At 41.2% G+C, this 18013-nt stretch overlaps 2 protein-coding genes across 2 annotated transcripts; both read left to right on the top strand.

Moving 5' to 3' along the window:
* Positions 1–4034: 4034 nt before the first annotated feature.
* Positions 4035–5427, top strand: LOC115528905 (THAP domain-containing protein 6-like). The gene is made up of 4 exons (XM_030337301.1): positions 4035–4176; positions 4742–4934; positions 5055–5162; positions 5254–5427. The coding sequence occupies exons 1-4, from the start codon at positions 4097–4099 to the stop codon at positions 5425–5427; spliced, it is 555 nt and encodes a 184-aa protein (XP_030193161.1). The 5' UTR covers positions 4035–4096.
* A 1963-nt stretch (positions 5428–7390) lies between these two features.
* Positions 7391–8400, top strand: LOC115528904 (uncharacterized). Its single transcript, XM_030337300.1, has 2 exons — positions 7391–7538; positions 7649–8400. Exons 1-2 carry the CDS (start codon positions 7406–7408, stop codon positions 8371–8373), a joined length of 858 nt encoding a protein of 285 aa, XP_030193160.1. The 5' UTR covers positions 7391–7405; the 3' UTR covers positions 8374–8400.
* Positions 8401–18013: the final 9613 nt, after the last annotated feature.

Here is an 18013-nt window from a genome sequence, read left to right as displayed (position 1 = left end):
GAAAGAATGGATAGGGTTTTTCTCAATTAATAAAATATATTATTAATTGAGTATAAAAATATAAAATATATATACTTAAGGTTAAATTCTTCTAATTAGGTTAGTATCTCTTAGCTAATTTATCAGCAATTTCATTGCCATATATTCCATGGTGGGCTGGAATCCAACAGAACTGAATAACTAAACCAAGGCTTAAATTTTTAAAAGAAGACGCTTTACCTCTATCACCAAATCTTCGCGTATTGAATTATCTGTTATAAAACTTATCTACAACCCATCTAAGAGCGGTTATTATTGTGGCCATCTCGATTGAGTATACTGATAGTCACCCACTCTATATCCATATCCTTTTTCAAATTCTGGAATATATATGCCAATACCACATTGTCACCAACTTAGTATCAACCCATCTAAGAGCGGTTATTATTGTGGCCATCTCGATTGAGTATACTGATAAAGTCACCCACTCTATATCCATATCCTTTTTCAAATTCTGGAATATATATGCCAATACCACATTGACACCATTCTATGATAGCTGATAACCAAGGTACACACTGTAATACTATAATCAAGAGGACATACAGGCAGTTCAAATAAAAAGAGATAGAACTTTATTGATCTGGAAACTTCATAAATATGTAAGATTGCTCCATATAATACCATAGTAACATAGTAAATGTATGTAGGCCTAAAAAAATCATTTCAATGTAATTGCTTAAGAAACAGATTCCTTCAAACTAACTATTTACGAAAAATGCAATCAATAATTTATATGAAAGTAAATGTTTACATATCGACCAGCAACGAAGTTGGAGTAGCCTACCCAAATAATGAATTGTAATACACCAACATTGTCAACTGTCATACATAGCTAACCATAACCCTGTCATACATAGCTAAACAAGCAAATGAAAATGAAATACCTACCAACGCAACTGAAATGTTAATATTAGACAATTAACAATACTATGAAAATTACGTAGGTCTCCCATAATCATTCAGGTAATCAATATGTCCGTGCCTGTTACAGCTATTTCAATGATATGTGTGTTATATATCCGTGTTCAACGCCATTCATGTTAAGTAAAAGGAGAAATCTCAGACTTTGGAAGTTAATTCGGAATTTAATTTAATTCGGAAGTTAATGGAGCCGTGCACTTCAAAATAGGTCCATAGCAAGGAGCCGTTTGTTTCAGTACGACTCCTTTCAGCTGCCCACCCAACATAAACTGCTAATAAAACGCTTGAGGAGGCGTTTTGAAAAGAAAAAACTTACATTTTTTTAGAACAGGGTAGAAATATAATTATGAGCATTTGATTGATATCCAGACATTTTTTGCGGAGACACAATCCTGTTCCCCACTTGTATTGGAGTGGACGGCGATATCTACTTCTGGGCCACATGAAATGACGGACCCCCGTCCACAGCCAGCTTAAACAGCTGCAATACCAGGCTTGGCCTCTGAGCACTGGTGGATTGCGGAAGTATGCGTATCCTGGGGGCCTGACTGTGACCCGTTTCTCAATTCCTAGCACGCGTACTACGGACTCGATGACTTGCAAGCACGTACTTGGCAAGTCCGTACTTCAAGCACAGACTTGCGAGCACGCGATTACGTACCTGCAATTGGAACAGCAGCGGACTCGATGACGTCACCACCTCTGCTCGTCCGTTAACTGTGCTACGGCCTCATTTAGGCATATACTACTGAACAATATAAACAAATGATATAAAATAAAATCCCAGCCTCCTTCATTTTCAAATAGTATGTAAATATTCTGAATGAATAAAAATTGAAAAGATATGCGTGTCCTGTCATGTGTATGAGCTATACACGCACGACTTTATGCATATATATTTATATATTATCTTATATTATTATTATTATTATTATATTATATATTTATATAAATATATATATAAGTTAAGAGTAACTTAAAGGTGCGGCCACACCAGACGCGTATCTCGCGTACTTCGCGTATGAAATCGCCATTTTTTCCATAGGGAACCATTGGTTTACGCGCGTATTACGCGTATTACGCATATTAAGCAACATTTTACGCGCGTATATCGCGTACATTTCAAGAGTTCAAAAAATTGAACTTTTTACGCGAAGTACGCGAGATACGCGTCTGACGAGACACGCATTGCCCAATCAGCGTTGAGCTTGACCCAACGCCATTAAATGCTTTTATGGAAACATTTCTAGCGAGAAATGTGCATTTTACTTTCATAATGTTCACTCGGTGAATGTGAAGGATGTTTGGTTTGATAGTTATGACGAAGAGGGAACGCTCCGTTCACTTGCATGGACAGAGTCTCTGGTTACTAAGCAACCTCAACGTCTTGGCGGACTATTTCTCTGCTGGGAAACACACCAGACACACCATGTGAAGTTATTTAACCCGATTATTGTTATTTATATCCGAGATTATTTAATCTAACCCGATCTAAACTCTATCACCCAAACACGGCGGCGTTGGGGTTTCCTACCTCGGACTCCAGCGCAGCCACGGCCGACAACTTTCTTTATTCTGGGTGGAAATAGTAACATAGTTACGCCATTAAATGCGTTTATGGAAACATTTTTAGCGAGAAATGTGCATTTTACTTTCGTAATGTTCGCTCGGTGAATGTGAAGGATGTTTGGTTTGATAGTTATGACGAAGAGGGAACGCTCCGTTCACTTGCATGGACATGGACTCATCTAGGCGAGTGACGTATGCGCGTATTGCGCGTATGTGACCATTTTTGACACAAAATGGTCAAGCAACATTTTACGCGCGTATTTCGCGTAAAAAGTACGCGAGATACGCGTCTGGTGTGGCCGCACCATTAAGCTACAGTTGTGCGTCTTCTCCATATTGTCCGCCATCATACTGCTGCGAGTGCGAAATGCATCCTGGGATTTATAGCGGTTGCAAGTAGGCCTACACACGCATAGGCCGTTTCTCAATTCGCGTACTTGTGCGTGCTCGTGTGCTCGTGGACTCGTGAAACGTCATCAGTCGTTGCCCGAGCACTGTTCCAATTCGAAGCACGCATCAAGCGAGTACTGTCGTAAAACCCGGAAGTGTTCTTGATGCGTGCTCGATCTCGCCGTTTCACCGAGCATGCATCGGAGGTGGCTCGTGTGTACTTGCAATATAAATATAATAATAATATAAATATGTTAGAGCTGTCAGTTAAACACGTTATTAACGGCGTTAACGCAAACCAATTTTAACGGCGTTAAAAAATTATCGCGCGATTAACGCAATTGTTTTATTTAAAAAAAAATATACATATATTTTTTTTTTTTTCTTTGGCTCAAAACATAGAAGCAGTAGCCTGACTGCTATGTTCAAATGACATTTGTTCAAAGCAGTCGTTTAATTGCACTATAGGCTCTTTTTTTGTATCGTCCTGTTTGGATCAGTATATGCCAATGTTGTTATCAATAAAAAATCATTTGCACAAGGCAAGCCGATGCACTTCACCATGTTGATAAGATAATTAAAATGAGAAGAATTATGGGACAAAAAAATCAAGGGATATTTAGCATAGAAAAATAATTTGCGATTAAACGCGATTAATCGTGAGTTAACTATGACATTAATGCGATTAATCACGAGTAATTATTTTAATCGCTTGACAGCTCTAAAATATATATATATAAAGTCGTGTGTGTATAGGCCTAGCTTATACACATGACAGGACACGCATATCTTTTCAATTTTTATTCATTCAGAATATTTGCATACTATTTGAAAATGAAAGAGGCTGGGATTTTGTTTTATATCATTTGTTTATATTGTTCAGTAGTATATGCCTAAATGAGGCCGTAGCACAGTTAACGGACGAGCAGAGGTGGTGACGTCATCGAGTCCGCTGCTGTTCCAATTGCAGGTACGTACTCGCGTGCTCGCAAGTCTGTGCTTGAAGTACGGACTTGCCAAGTACGTACTTGCAAGTCATCGAGTCCGTAGTACGCGTGCTAGGAATTGAGAAACGGCCATAGACATCATATAGGTAGACGCCCCCTTCGGCCTTGGACGGCATAAATCGTCGGCGCCATCTTGTTACGGGAGTTATTTCGTCTTCGGAGTGAAGATGCCTACTTCATGCGCCGCTTGGGGGTGCACCACCGTCAGGACGATTCAAATAAGATCGCAAGGAATTACCTTTCACAAGTAAGACTAAACAATTGTTTCTATTTGTAATTGTAAAATTCAGTCATGTCACGTAGATCATGTGTTATGTTGAGAGCTAAGAGCTGTTGAGACAGCTAAGTTGCCACCAGAATCAGACTATAGCTAGTCTAACGTGAAATGGACATGGTGAGCAAAGCCTTATTCTATCGTTCGTCAACAGGAGATAATATTGTCAAGAAATATAGGATATACAGTATATATATATATAATCTACCACTTGCTTGTGAGTAATTACAATGTATGTATAATGTAATTATATAGCATTTATGGTCGCAACGGAAAGCTGCGTTTCGGCTGAGCGACTGGCCTTAATTTCTCTCTGTGATGTATGTAATGTAATGTAATGGTTCTACAATATATGAAGGTGTCACATAATGAATGAAACTACGGAAAAAATGTCACGATACTCTACATGCACCTGTGAGATGCACCTGCAGTCAGTCGCCGGCCGAAATTGACGTTCTAAATGTTTTTTTTTTTTTAAAGATACATCTGTATTATGAACCTGACTGACTGGCTAGCTAACCTTTCTCGCAATTTTAAGGTTTCCCAAAGAGAAGCAGTTGAGGAGACAGTGGGAAGTGGCTGTGAAAAGGGAAGACTTTTCTGCCAATGAGAGGTCAATGCTCTGTAGCCAGCACTTTCAGCCGGAGGATTTTGACCGGACAGGCCAAAATGTCAGGCTCAGGGATGGAACTAAACCATCTGTGTTCAGTTTCCCAACACATCTCAAAAGAGTAAGTGCATCACTAAGCTTGCTGAAAATGGTTTTATTGTGTGTGTGTGTGTGTGTGTGTTCATTTGGAATGATTGAGAATGAGATACACCTGTTCAAGTATTTTGTTCTTCTGTTTTAGAAAGTGGCAGCCAGGACTACACAGGCCTCAAGGAAGGCTGAAGCGAGCCTTGTAATTGACTGTTCTTTACAATCATTACAAGTCACTGAACCTTCACCTACCTACCTTGTGAGTATTTACACTAGCTATGCCCCAAAACAGCAGTGAGCATCATGGCATCATAAACATTACTCACTACTGTTTTGTCCTTTTTTACTAGGAACACACTTATGCATTGCCTCCATCTCCCACTCTTCTCAAGACTAGACTCAATGAAGCCCTGGCTAGGGTGGAGAGTCTTGAGAAAGAGATGAGGAACTCAAAGGCCCGAGAGTGGAGGGCGAAGAAGACGTGCGTTGTCTTCTGGAGGACCTCAGGGGGAAGAACCTCATAAATGAAGAGCTGCAAGAGAGGCTTGACTAATACTCAGGTAACATTGAAATTAAACTTTGAATGTCATGTATATCTTAGGGCTGTAACAAAAGAAATACAACTGCAATAATGTGTTCAAATGCTTGGCTTGTCTGAATTTCATATATCAAACTTAAACTCCAAATACCTGACAACGTCTGTAATATGCCCCCATTCATAGTTTGAATAGCATCTGGCACAGACAAAAGCCAACAATCATAGTCTGATAGCTCTAGCTTCAAGACACACAATAGCCAGGTACCTTTGTTGGCAGGTGTTTATGGGCACCTGTTTAGAGCAATCAGTCATGGTTCCTGGCTTTTGTGCATCTTTAAGCTAGAGCTATTAAGACAATGATTGTTGGCTTTTGTCTACAGCTACGACAAGATTACATATTTGCATTCATATGGCCTTGCCTGGAAATAAACACATTAGCCTATTGGTGTTTTCATAATGACATTCATACTCTTTCAGTCACTTACTAATTACTCTGTGCTATCTGCATTTCAGATCTTCCATTAGGCCTCCTGTCCAAACAGGGCCACGAGTACACTAAAGAGCAGAGGGAGTTTGCCCTCACTCTCCACCTGCACGGGCCCAAAGCCTACTCTTACCTGAGAGAGTCTCTCCACCTCCACCTACCACATCCACATACATTGCAAAGGTATTTGCCATTACATTTAATTGCACTTTATTGATAGGAAATTACTGGTTCAAATACATTTTTATTATATTATTGCTACTTAATAATAACTACTTTTTCATTTGATAAAGGTGGATGAGCTCTGTGGATTCCAAGCCTGGACTCAACACCATGATGCTGGACATGTTGAGAAGAAAAAGAGAGGAAGATCCAGTGAAGTATGGACGTGTGGCGCTCATGCTGGATGGCATGGCCATCAGGAAACATGTCCAGTACAGTCCACATTCCCAGAAAATGACCGGATTTGTGGACATGGGGGATGGCCTAAACGAGACAGATATTGCCACTGAGGCTCTGGTTTTTATGGTGGTTGGCCTACAAGGCCATTGGAAGGCTCCAATTGCCTACTACCTGACCAAGTCTCTGACGCCCGACACACAGAAGGTCCTGCTGGTACATGCGATGGAGGCCCTGCATGAGCGTGGCATCCGGGTCATGTCCCTCACAATGGATGGGCATGCATCAAACATAAGCATGTGCAACCAGCTGGGATGCCAGCTAAAGGCCAACCCTTGTGAGCCTTTGAAAACATTTTTCCCCCATCCTGCGACTGGCGAGAGGGTGTTTGTCATGATGGACGCTTGCCACATGTTGAAGCTGGCAAGAAACATGCTGCAAGCGTACAGCCCAATCTGTAGCAGAACTGGCCTCATCAACTGGGACTACGTTGTTTGTTTGAACGATATTCAAACAAAGAATGGACTGCATGCTGCCAACAGGGTCACTGAAAAGCACATTCAGTTTGACTCACAGAAGATGAAGGTGTCCCTGGCTGCACAGACGCTGAGTCGCTCTGTGGCAGTAGCGCTCCGAACGCTGAGGGACCTGGGGTATCCACGCTTCACCCTCTGTCAAGCGACAGCCGAATTCATTGAGGTAAGACTACATTCAAACATTGTTTTCTTATCAAAGGGTCCTGGCCATCTTCTTCATCTTTATCTCCATCTTCTTCCTTTCTATTTCCTAAACAATTTTTTTTAGATGATTGACAGGCTGTTTGACATTATGAACAGCCGCAATCCCCGTGCCAAAGGATTCAAAGCCCCCCTGGGATCTTTGAATTGGACAAGGAGTGTGGAACTCTTGTCCAGAGGCCGGGAGTACTTAATCAGTTTGGTGATGAAGGATGGAACTCCCCTTCATCGTTGCTGTCTGCGGTTTTTCAGTTCATACAGGTGAATGTGGAAATGTCCATGAAATGTCAGGAAATGTCCATCTACAACTTTCAAACGGACAAAACATTAGGTACCTGTCTGTCATGGGGTTTGTCATCAACATTGACACCCTAATGCTGATGTGTCCTGAGCTGCTGCAGAGCCAGCAATATATCTGCACCTACCGGTTCAGCCAGGATCATTTGGAGCTCCTTTTCAACTCCATCAGGGCATCAGGTAAGGATCTCAGAAGTTTCTAAATTAATTCAATTGTCTTTCCAAAAAAGTCTTTGACGTCTGAAAAGAGTAAATATCGGTATTAAGTGTTGTGTGTTTTTGGTTTTTAGGGGGCTGGAACAACAATCCCTCCGCAGGCCAGTTCCAGGGCATCTTCCGCCGGCTCATGGTCCGATGTGGTGTCACACCGAGCACTTCAGGGAATGTGGCACCACAGGATGAGACCGTGTCCCTGTCGGCTGTAGAGATGTCCTCTTCCTCTGAAACGGAAGAGCTCGAGGTGCCCTTCGTGAATGTCTCTGCGTTGATTGGGGACCACAGCTACTTGCCAACCCGCTTTGGTGGCCTAGTGGAAAACGCACTGGTCTACATTGCAGGGTTTGTGGTGCGGCAGGTTTTGAGAAAGCTGTCCTGTGGTGCGTGCCGTGCTAGCCTGGTGACAGATGCTGCACGCGCATCTTTCGACGAGAGCTACCACCTGCTGACTCTGAAGAACAAAGGAGGGCTGATGATTCCCTCAGAGGGGACAGTGAAGGTGGTCAGGTCAGCAGAGCGGTTCATTCGCCAGCCTGCATCAGGGCAAGCTGTCAGTGTGTCTGTGGTCAAGCAGTTTGTCCGGGCTGACATCTGGACAGATGATGTGTTTCTCCTCAAGGAGCACATTCAGGACACACAATTTGGCATTGAAAACCACCACTTTGCACTGTTGTCCTTGGTTGTGTCTGTATTTCACAAGATCAGGCTGCACCACATTGCAAAACTGAGCACGCTGCAATTACAGACTGGCAACAGTCGAAAAAAGCTCAGCAAGACAATACTTTTTAAAGGGTTCTAGCCTAGATTCAATTGTTATATTATATCATATATTGTGTGAAATTATATATTGTGTCAATTGCACTGCATAGATGTGAAAATGTTATGAGCATGATTGTATATTATGTCAAATTGTACAAATGTACAAATATATATATATATATATATATATATATATATATATATATAATATGAATATATACCTTAAAATATATTATATTATATTGTTTCACATATTATATATATGTTATTCCATTGCACATTATACTGAGTCATTATATTATATTGTATTATATATATGCTATGTTATTTATATTACAGTTCAGCTATTGAGATGTGTATGTATATATTGAGATGTGTATATTTTTACTGCTATAGAAATATATAGCTTTTTTTTGGTAATGTTGATTTGTGAAATAAATGTGTATTGCCAATTGCACTGTTCAAGGTTTCTTAATGCACATACTTGAAAAGGAACTATTAAACTATGAAAAACACACTGACTGCCAGTTTCTCACTATTTGATGTATGCGCTTTCTCTTAATGATGGTCAATGCGTAGTAACTAAAGAAGCACTATTTCGATAGTTTATAGATCTTCTCAGTATTTTCAAAGTGCACGGGCTGTGCAAGAAAAGTGAGCGTTTATCATAGACCCATGCACATGTATGACTGGCGATTTAACTAGCGAGATTCAAAGTAACGTAGAGGCAAATCTTTTTCACACACTTCACGTAGAGCATAAACCCTTGAATACTCCATGAAATTGGTTGCGAAATGTAAAAGGTTATCGTGATTTTTATCCAGATAAACCGCAGCTCCTGGCAACTTGCGCTTGTTTGACACGTCTGACAGACCTCTGGCTTCAGAGAACTCCCGTAACAATATGGCGGCGACGCGTTTCGCCGAGGCAACGGGCTGAAGCAGTGGAGGCGGCGTCTACCTATATGATGTCTATGTACACACGAGGCCGTTTCTCAATTTGCGTACTTGTGCGCGCTCGTGTGCTCGTGGACTCGTGAAACGTCATCAATCGTTGCCCGAGCACTGTTCTAATTCGAAGCACGCATCAAGCGAGTACTGTCGTAAAACCCGGAAGTGTTCTTGATGCGTGCTCGATCGCTCGATCCCATGGCTCGATCTCGCCGTTTCACCGAGCATGCATCGGAGGTGGCTCGTGTGTGCTTGCAATCGCTATAAATCCCAGGATGCATTTCGCAGTACGATGGCGGACAATATGGAGAAGACGCACAACTGTAGCTTAAGTTACTCTTAACTTATATATATATTTATATAATATAATAATAATAATATAAGATAATATATAAATATATATAAAGTCGTGTGTGTATAGCTTATACACATGACAGGACACGCATATCTTTTCAATTTTTATTCATTCAGAATATTTGCATACTATTTGAAAATGAAAGAGGCTGGGATTTTGTTTTATATCATTTGTTTATATTGTTCAGTAGTATATGCCTAAATGATGCCGTAGCACAGTTAACGGACGAGCAGAGGTGGTGACGTCATTGAGTCTGCTGCTGTTCCAATCGCAGGTACGTACTCGCGTGCTCGCAAGTATGTGCTTGAAGTACAGACTTGCCAAGTACGTGCTTGCAAGTCATCGAGTCCGTAGTACGTGTGCTAGGAATTGAGAAACGGCCACGAGCCACCTCCGATGCATGCTCGGTGAAACGGCGAGATCGAGCACGCATCAAGAACACTTCCGGGTTTTACGACAGTACTCGCTTGATGCTATGGATGCTATGGATGCGTGCTTCGAATTGGAACAGTGCTCGGGCAACGACTGATGACGTTTCACGAGTCCACGAGCACGCGCAAGTACGCGAATTGAGAAACGGCCGAGTACTGTCGTAAAACCCGGAAGTGTTCTTGATGCGTGCTCGATCTGGGACTCTCTGGCCATTTCTCAATTCGCGTACTTGTGCGTGCTCGTGTGCTCGTGGACTCGTGAAACGTCATCAGTCGTTGCCCGAGCACTGTTCCAATTCGAAGCACGCATCAAGCGAGTACTGTCGTAAAACCCGGAAGTGTTCTTGATGCGTGCTCGATCTCGCCGTTTCACCAAGCATGCATCGGAGGTGGCTCGTGTGTGCTTGCAATCGCTATAAATCCCAGGATGCATTTCGCACTCGCAGCAGTACGATGGCGGACAATATGGAGAAGACGCACAACTGTAGCTTAAAGCTATACTGTACGATGTGAGAGAGCTAGCATGATTTGAAATTAGATTCTCTTCGGAGTTCCGTTTAACTCCTCCACCACCCTTCAGGACTCCCTGCCCCCACCCTTCGACGCAGAGCCGTGCACGAGCGCTGCTGCTGCTTACGGCTTAAGGCGGCTGCATGCTTCAGCGTTGGTGTTACGTTGTTGCGCAAAATTTACTCAAAGCAATTCATGCTCCCTTTTAGGTTGCGCGTGTTGCCAAGCAATTTACCGCCAGAACAGTAGGTGGAGTAATATGTGGAGTAAAGTTTTTCGTTGAAGACGACCTCGAGAATGACGTCTTTGTCTGTGGGAGTCGTTGGTTTGTTTATGTGCCAAAGTTTGATGATCTCCTTTCGCGAGTCATCCGATATCTTCCCGACTCTCACCAAAACCGGCCCTTGTCAGGGAGCAGCTGGCAGATTATGTTTTGTCAGATGCTGGCGTGTTTCCCCACCAGTACAATGTGCTACGATTGGGTATGCGCACTGACCAATAAATATATATACATTGGTCACTTGGAAGCATGACTTTTGATTCATTAGTTATCGTTACAGAAGTTAGCCTACCTAATTTGGTTTACGTCAAACTCATTAATTCATATCCATATAAAATGTTTATACAACAGCTACTGCCTTGACAGATGAATGAATTATTTAAGTGTAGGCCTATAGCCAAAGGCTTTAAGCTATAGCGCATAATGTCCACATAAATTATATGGTAGGCAGCATTATTAGAGAAAAGGGGTTTATTTATCAAATACAGAAAATAGTCCCACCATACACGCACACATTTTTCATTCACTACACACTCACGCTTTCAAATTTCATTCACTCAAAGAGGCTACTGAACTTATGTTTCACACAGAACATGAACACTTATGTTTCACATAGAACGTGAACACAAAACATTGCGTAATTAATTCAAATAGGCTAACACTAAAACAAATAAGGCCAGTAGGCCTAATAGAACGAATATCGGGTGACAAGATCATTAAAATGGCTCACAATCCCGCATCAGCTGTTTGATGTCGCGCATCAAAATAGCACTTTGCCCCTGTGGAAGGGTTCGCATAAAGGGTTCGCATGATTATGTGCCAGATCGTGTGGTAGGTGGCGGTATGAAAACAGGAAATGTGATACTCCAGACAGGAAGTAGTAACCAGACGAGCAGACCAATCACAGCCTTGCAGGCTGCGCGGCTCGCGTAAAAGCTTACGTAAAAAATGACGCAAGTCTAGAAAAATCGCCCGACGCACGCAAGACGTGAGAAGTCGCGCAAGGGGTACGCAAGGGCGCGCAAGGGCCTCTTGCGCTTGCGCTTACGCTTACGTAACTGAGCATAAATCGGCCTTTACTTCAACGGCAACCATTGCGTCACTTTTCAGGCCATTGAACTCCCTCAGCTGTCGCCATCGCTGAAAAGCTAATCCAATATTTATTTTCGTTTTTCCTCGAGCAGTCTCCAACTTCTTTTTTGTTGCTGCCTTTTCAGTTTATGTCTTTCTTTTTCTTGCCTTTTTAAAAGGATGAACCGGGGGAAGTAACGGTGGCAGTGGTAACTTCTGTTTTTTTTCTTCCATCGTGTTGACGTTGTAGGCTCACTAGGTCTAGTCCACTGTCATGAATGAACTACTATGACAACAACGCTTTCTTTGCCCTCCGTGAACGCGCTCAGTTCGGCTCAGTCTCGTACACAGAGGGGAGAGAACGCGCAGGCTTGTGATTGGTTCTTTAGATTCGGGTACAATGTCTCCGATTGGTAAGCATTTTAACAGGTTTATAGCCGATACAGATTTTGTTTTTTTTCGCTTCTTTTTCATTGCCCATAAGTTATTTATTGCTGTCAGGATGTAAAAACCAATTTCAACAACATATTAAAAAGTGCATATCACTGGAAATCGTACAGTATGCCTTTAAGTTACTCTTAACTTATATATATATTTATATAATATAATAATAATAATAATATAAGATAATATATAAATATATATAAAGTCGTGTGTGTATAGCTTATACACATGACAGGACACGCATATCTTTTCAATTTTTATTCATTCAGAATATTTACATACTATTTGAAAATGAAAGAGGCTGGGATTTTATTTTATATCATTTGTTTATATTGTTCAGTAGTATATGCCTAAATGAGACTGCATGCAGAGGTGGTGACGTCATCGAGTCCGCTGCTGTTCCAATCGCAGGTACGTACTCGCAAGTATGTGCTTGAGGTACAGACTTGCCAAGTACGTGCTTGCAAGTCATCGAGTCCGTAGTACGCGTGCTAGGAATTGAGAAACGGCCATATATTTATGCTGCTACCAATTTGGATGGTACGCTGGTACGAACGACCAGCTTCAGCGAGAACGTGACGTATTTCCCTTGCTCCAGCCTTCCAGTTTGCCATTTGTGTTTCTGTCGAGCCACGAGGGGGAGTAGTAGCATGCTAGTCATCATTAGCAACATAGCCTCTTTAGCAAACCAGCTTCAAAACAAAACTTTACATTGAATTGCACGCAAAGCAAGACCGTGCAATGCATATATTGGTGACCGGATTAAAGCAGCAATGAAATCAAGTGTGTAAGAGGTTTTAAAAACGACATTAAAACCACCAACGTGGTACAAATAGAAAGAAAATACATCTCATCCCCCATTAACTATGGGCGCAGCCATCTTCTTTGCGAGTTGTACAGCTCTGCTCGCTCTACTTTGAAAGCGACGAGATACTACGACCAAAAGGGGGCGTGCCTCAGTGAAATGCCGCAAGAAAGCAGGGAGATTTGCGACTTTACCACTTCGTAAATCCAAATGGATAGCAGCATAACTAGATGCCCTACGGCGGCGTCTAGAACGTCACCATAGGCCGCCATCTTACCAGAGTAAAGCTTTCTGGTGGAATCTGTTGTAGCGGACGTAAGACAGTGATCTGCACAAACGCTAATACTCTTATCTCGCTGAAATCTGGACGGATTTACATACGGTTTGGTTTCTTACAAACGTTATTAACGTGGTTATAATTCTGGATGCCAGTGAACATGTTTAAATTGCAGCTTTTCTCTTCGAAAAACGACTTAATCGTGCAGCTTAGTTGTGTATCATGGGTAGGCTACTAGCTACCCAGTAATTTTACATCGATGGGAGAGGCAGAATTGCTATTTTTAATATATTTTTTAATTTGAACATGATTAAACTGAAGTTGCACATGATTTTTAATCGGGTTTGTTTGTTTTACATTATGAATTCTACAGGAAAATGCTGACTCGCAGATTACGGATGCGTTAATCTGCGAACTCTCGAAACGAGAACCCGTGGGATCACCTTTCACCTGTAGGATATTACAATATTATGACTTATTTTTAGGATAATCGGTAGTTAGTGGAATTATATACAATACAGGTCCTGTTACACAGGAACAGCAGGGCTAGTATGACATAATAATACTATTGCTAGATTGTTGTTGACACAAGGCTTTTTAGAATATGTTGTTTTTAGTGTGGTTAATCTTAAATACTGATTGAAAATGTTGACAATAATTAATATATCTGGGTGCATTTCTCACTTTTCTAAAGTTTCAAACCTATGGTGTCATCATGCCTTCAGTGTGTCTTGAACAGCCACAAAGGTTGCACATATTATATTCATATTTTATCGTATTTGTCTAAATACATACTTGACTGTAGATAGATTTGAGTGAAGTTACCAACACAATAGATTGCTGAGTTTTAGCAGCCCATATATTGATTTAACATAAATAACATGAATACCTTGTGCGTGTGTATATATTGCACCTATCTGTTCTGTTTAATGTTCATTTCATATGAAAACACATGGTTATAATTACATAAATACATCTCTGTACAGGCTGGGGATTTCAACATGCAGCCTTTCTTGATGTATATTTGTAAAGGGAAATATTATACCTATTTTAGAACATTCTACTTTTCTTAGAACCTAACAATTATTCATAATTATGTACTGTCATACCTACATCTCTGACGTTTATAACAAACCAAACCGTTTGCAAATCGGTTGAAAATTGAGCAATTTATGATTATTTAAAAAGTACATGAATCGCTACCAACACAATGTTATTGGTGAGCAGCTTACTGTGGTAAGATGGCCGCCAGTGGTGACGTTCGACTCCATTGGTCAGCACCGCGGACGAGGCATCTAGTTAATATATATATCCAGAGAATGTCTAATATGAGGAGAATGGGCACTCGCTGGTTGAGAGGGGTCTGGCTGCAGACATCCACCCACACGCTCCAGACCATAGACATCTTATAGATAGACGGAGCATTGGCTGCTGGGACGCGAGAAATACGGCCGCCATCTTGGAGTGGTCAACCGGGAGCAGCAACAGCGGCAGAAACAGGATGCCGGGCTGTTCAGCGTATTCCTGCTCAAATCGGCGGACAATCCGTAATAGGAATCGGGGGATTACTTTTCACAACCAAGATTTAACATTACCGTACTATTGGTATAATTAGTATTGAATAATAAAACACGGCAAACCATGTGGCCTTTATCATAGCTACACGTATGACAAAAAACCGCATGAAAATCAGTGGTATTCAGTGAGGTATGATTAATTAAATGCGCTGACAGTTCATTGCTCCAGCCAAACAGATTACACTGAGTGGAGCGGATGACCACTCCATGATGGCGGCCCCGCGTCTCGTCAGCGCCAGTAGGCGGTAGCATTCGATGCTCCGTCTATCATATAAGATGTCTATCCCCCAGAGGGACTCTCTAAATCGACGCCACTTCGACCTGGGCGGGACTTTACGTCCTACGTCACTCGCTATGGGTGTGCATGTGTGCGCATAGCCGTCACTCGCGATGGGTGTGCATGTGAGAAAGGTTTTGGCTTTAGTGTCTATGGGTTGGTAATAACGGTTCTGATGATTTTTCTGATGGAAAAGTGGTCTTTTATTTCCATAATCTTTGTTCAGTGAACGCATAAACCCGTTTGTTAGTTAGCAGTTAAACAAAATGCGATCTCTTTGTTTACAGTTACCAACGACCAACTGATGATTGGGGGTTCGATTCCCTAGTGATGCAAGGTTTTTTCTTTCATTTTGGACTGCACACACATCGCGAGTGACGGATACTCGCACAATGTACACACATCACTGTCTTTACAATTTCTAGGCAACCGAAGTTTAAAGATTGTCAAGTCGTTAACTCTTGAGTCGCATGTACTAAGACCTGATGGGTTAGTGGTCAGAGAACAAGTCATTAACGCGGGGATAAGGGGTTCGATTCCTTAATGAAGCTAGCTTTTTTCTTTCATATTGGACTGGATGTTTGTATGCCATTTTGCGTAACTTGTAGTTTATGATGAAGAAATGTTACTGGGGTTAAGTTTAGGGTAACGCTAAGGGTAAGACACAAAGTGTTTTTGCAACACAATATTTCTTACAATAACAAAGTCCAAAGTTTTGATGACTCCAGTAGGAAACTTAAGATACCTTGAGAAATGCGTGAGTGCTCACAAAACATCAACAACTCAGCAGTGTGGTACAGGGTGATCATTTCTGATACACAGTACAAAAGCTGAAACTATTAGCCAGGAGTGGGAAAGATGCAGACGCAGACGTGGGAAGCAATAAGACGCACCAACACACCGTTGCCTGTTGCAAAATGGTTCAGAGTTTAATAGAAATAGTTAGGGTTAGTGTGATGCTCACTAATGTGTGCCCACATTTGTGTATATTACGTTTTTATATACTACACCATTTTATATTATTAAGACACACTATTTCCTACTAAATTGATCTTATTTTGTATGAGCAATATCTTTTATAGTTTTACATTTTCACAATGCAATTGCACTATCCTGCCAGTAGGAGGCACAGTAATATTGTGGTTTGCCTGAATCCCCGTGAGATCCTCATAACTAATGAGGATCTGAAAAGACAAGTCACGTCTCCCGTGTCAGCATTCTTTTCTCTTTGTTTCAGGTGGGTTATGTGTTTAAAATGTAAAACAAGTTGATGTTAGTGATTGGATAATGTGTGGTGAAATGTTTTAGTAAAGTATGAGTGTTAAAATGAGTACATGTGTAGCTAGTAAGGTCCGTCGCTCGCCGAGAGATTTGTAATGACGGCGCCGTTGGAAGTTTTACCGTTGGGCTAGTAGCTTTAAGCTACTAGCTAGTAAGGTCCAACGCTCGCCGAGAGACTTGTAATGACGGCGCCGTTGGAAGTTTTACCGTTAGGCTAGTAGCTTTAAGCTAATACGGATCACGCTCGTCTCTACCTTTTTGTTTTATTGGAATAACACCACACGTGGCACACTTCTTTACGTGTTTGTTGATTGTTGTAAAGCACCTTAAAGATACCGTTAAGAAAAATTATTTGAAGTTCAGTAATAAGAAAATGTTTGATATAGCCTACAAGGTAGGTAGGGGAGAGCCGGGTCGATTGAAACACGGGACGATTGAAACACAGCGATTTCCTCGAAAACCACGCAAGGCTTTCACGTCAAATTTCGTCACTACGTTCAGCACGGAAGCCTGACCAACCCCACGAAATTTCGTGTAATGACGTACCACCGTTCAAATGTTATCCCCCAAACCTGTTTTCGAGAGCGGAAACTAAAATCCTTCCTGCGGTAGTTTTTTTGTAATAAATAGTTGTGTTTTTTGTTTCATGCCATAATAATATGACTATACAACAGATGAATTAGTACTTAAACCTGTGTTAAAGTGTGCAATGTCAGTGTTTTGAAGTTTAGAGGTAAAAAAGGTTTAAGTGTCAGTAGTCGCTGTAGGGACGATTGAAACACTTGTTTCAAACGCAACAGGAGTCATGTTATCCGGTTGACGTGGTAGTTTTTGTTTAAAATAAATAAAAGGATGTTCAACTGTGTATCCCTAAACATGACTTAGGATAGGGAAATAAGTAACATTTATGCAAATTTAGTCGTCCAAAAGAAAATAGGTGAGTTTTAATCAAAACGTGCATCTTGACAATTACGCACGGGCCAAAAATATATTTTAACCTATTCATAGTATGCGGAATTATGTGAAATTTTAGCAATGACAAGTACACTACTGTGTTGTCCGGTATATTGCAAAAAAACAAGAGTAAGTTCAATTGTTTATTTTTAAAATATGCTGTTTCATTTGTCCCGCATGTGTGTTTCAAACGTCCCGACTAGGCGGGGCGTTTGAAACAGATGTCAACTTACTTTCAAAGTTAAAAAACAGCTCGATCATCCAACATATGTATTAAATTACACTTGTAACTAAGATAACACACATGTGAGTTGTTGATCACATGTTGAAATTATTTGTATACGTAACGTCATCTTTGAAAAAGACGTTTAACTGAAAAGTGTTTCAATCGACCCGGCTCTCCCCTACTATTAAAAATACTAGTTCCGTAAAACCTAATGGGTTTTAAGAGCATTAAAGATGCACCTT

This window comes from Gadus morhua, chromosome 16 (genome assembly GCF_902167405.1).
Source record: "Gadus morhua chromosome 16, gadMor3.0, whole genome shotgun sequence".
Lineage (NCBI taxonomy): Eukaryota > Metazoa > Chordata > Actinopteri > Gadiformes > Gadidae > Gadus > Gadus morhua.
Note: the sequence above shows the minus strand (reverse complement) of the source record. Positions and strands in the feature narration are given on the sequence as shown.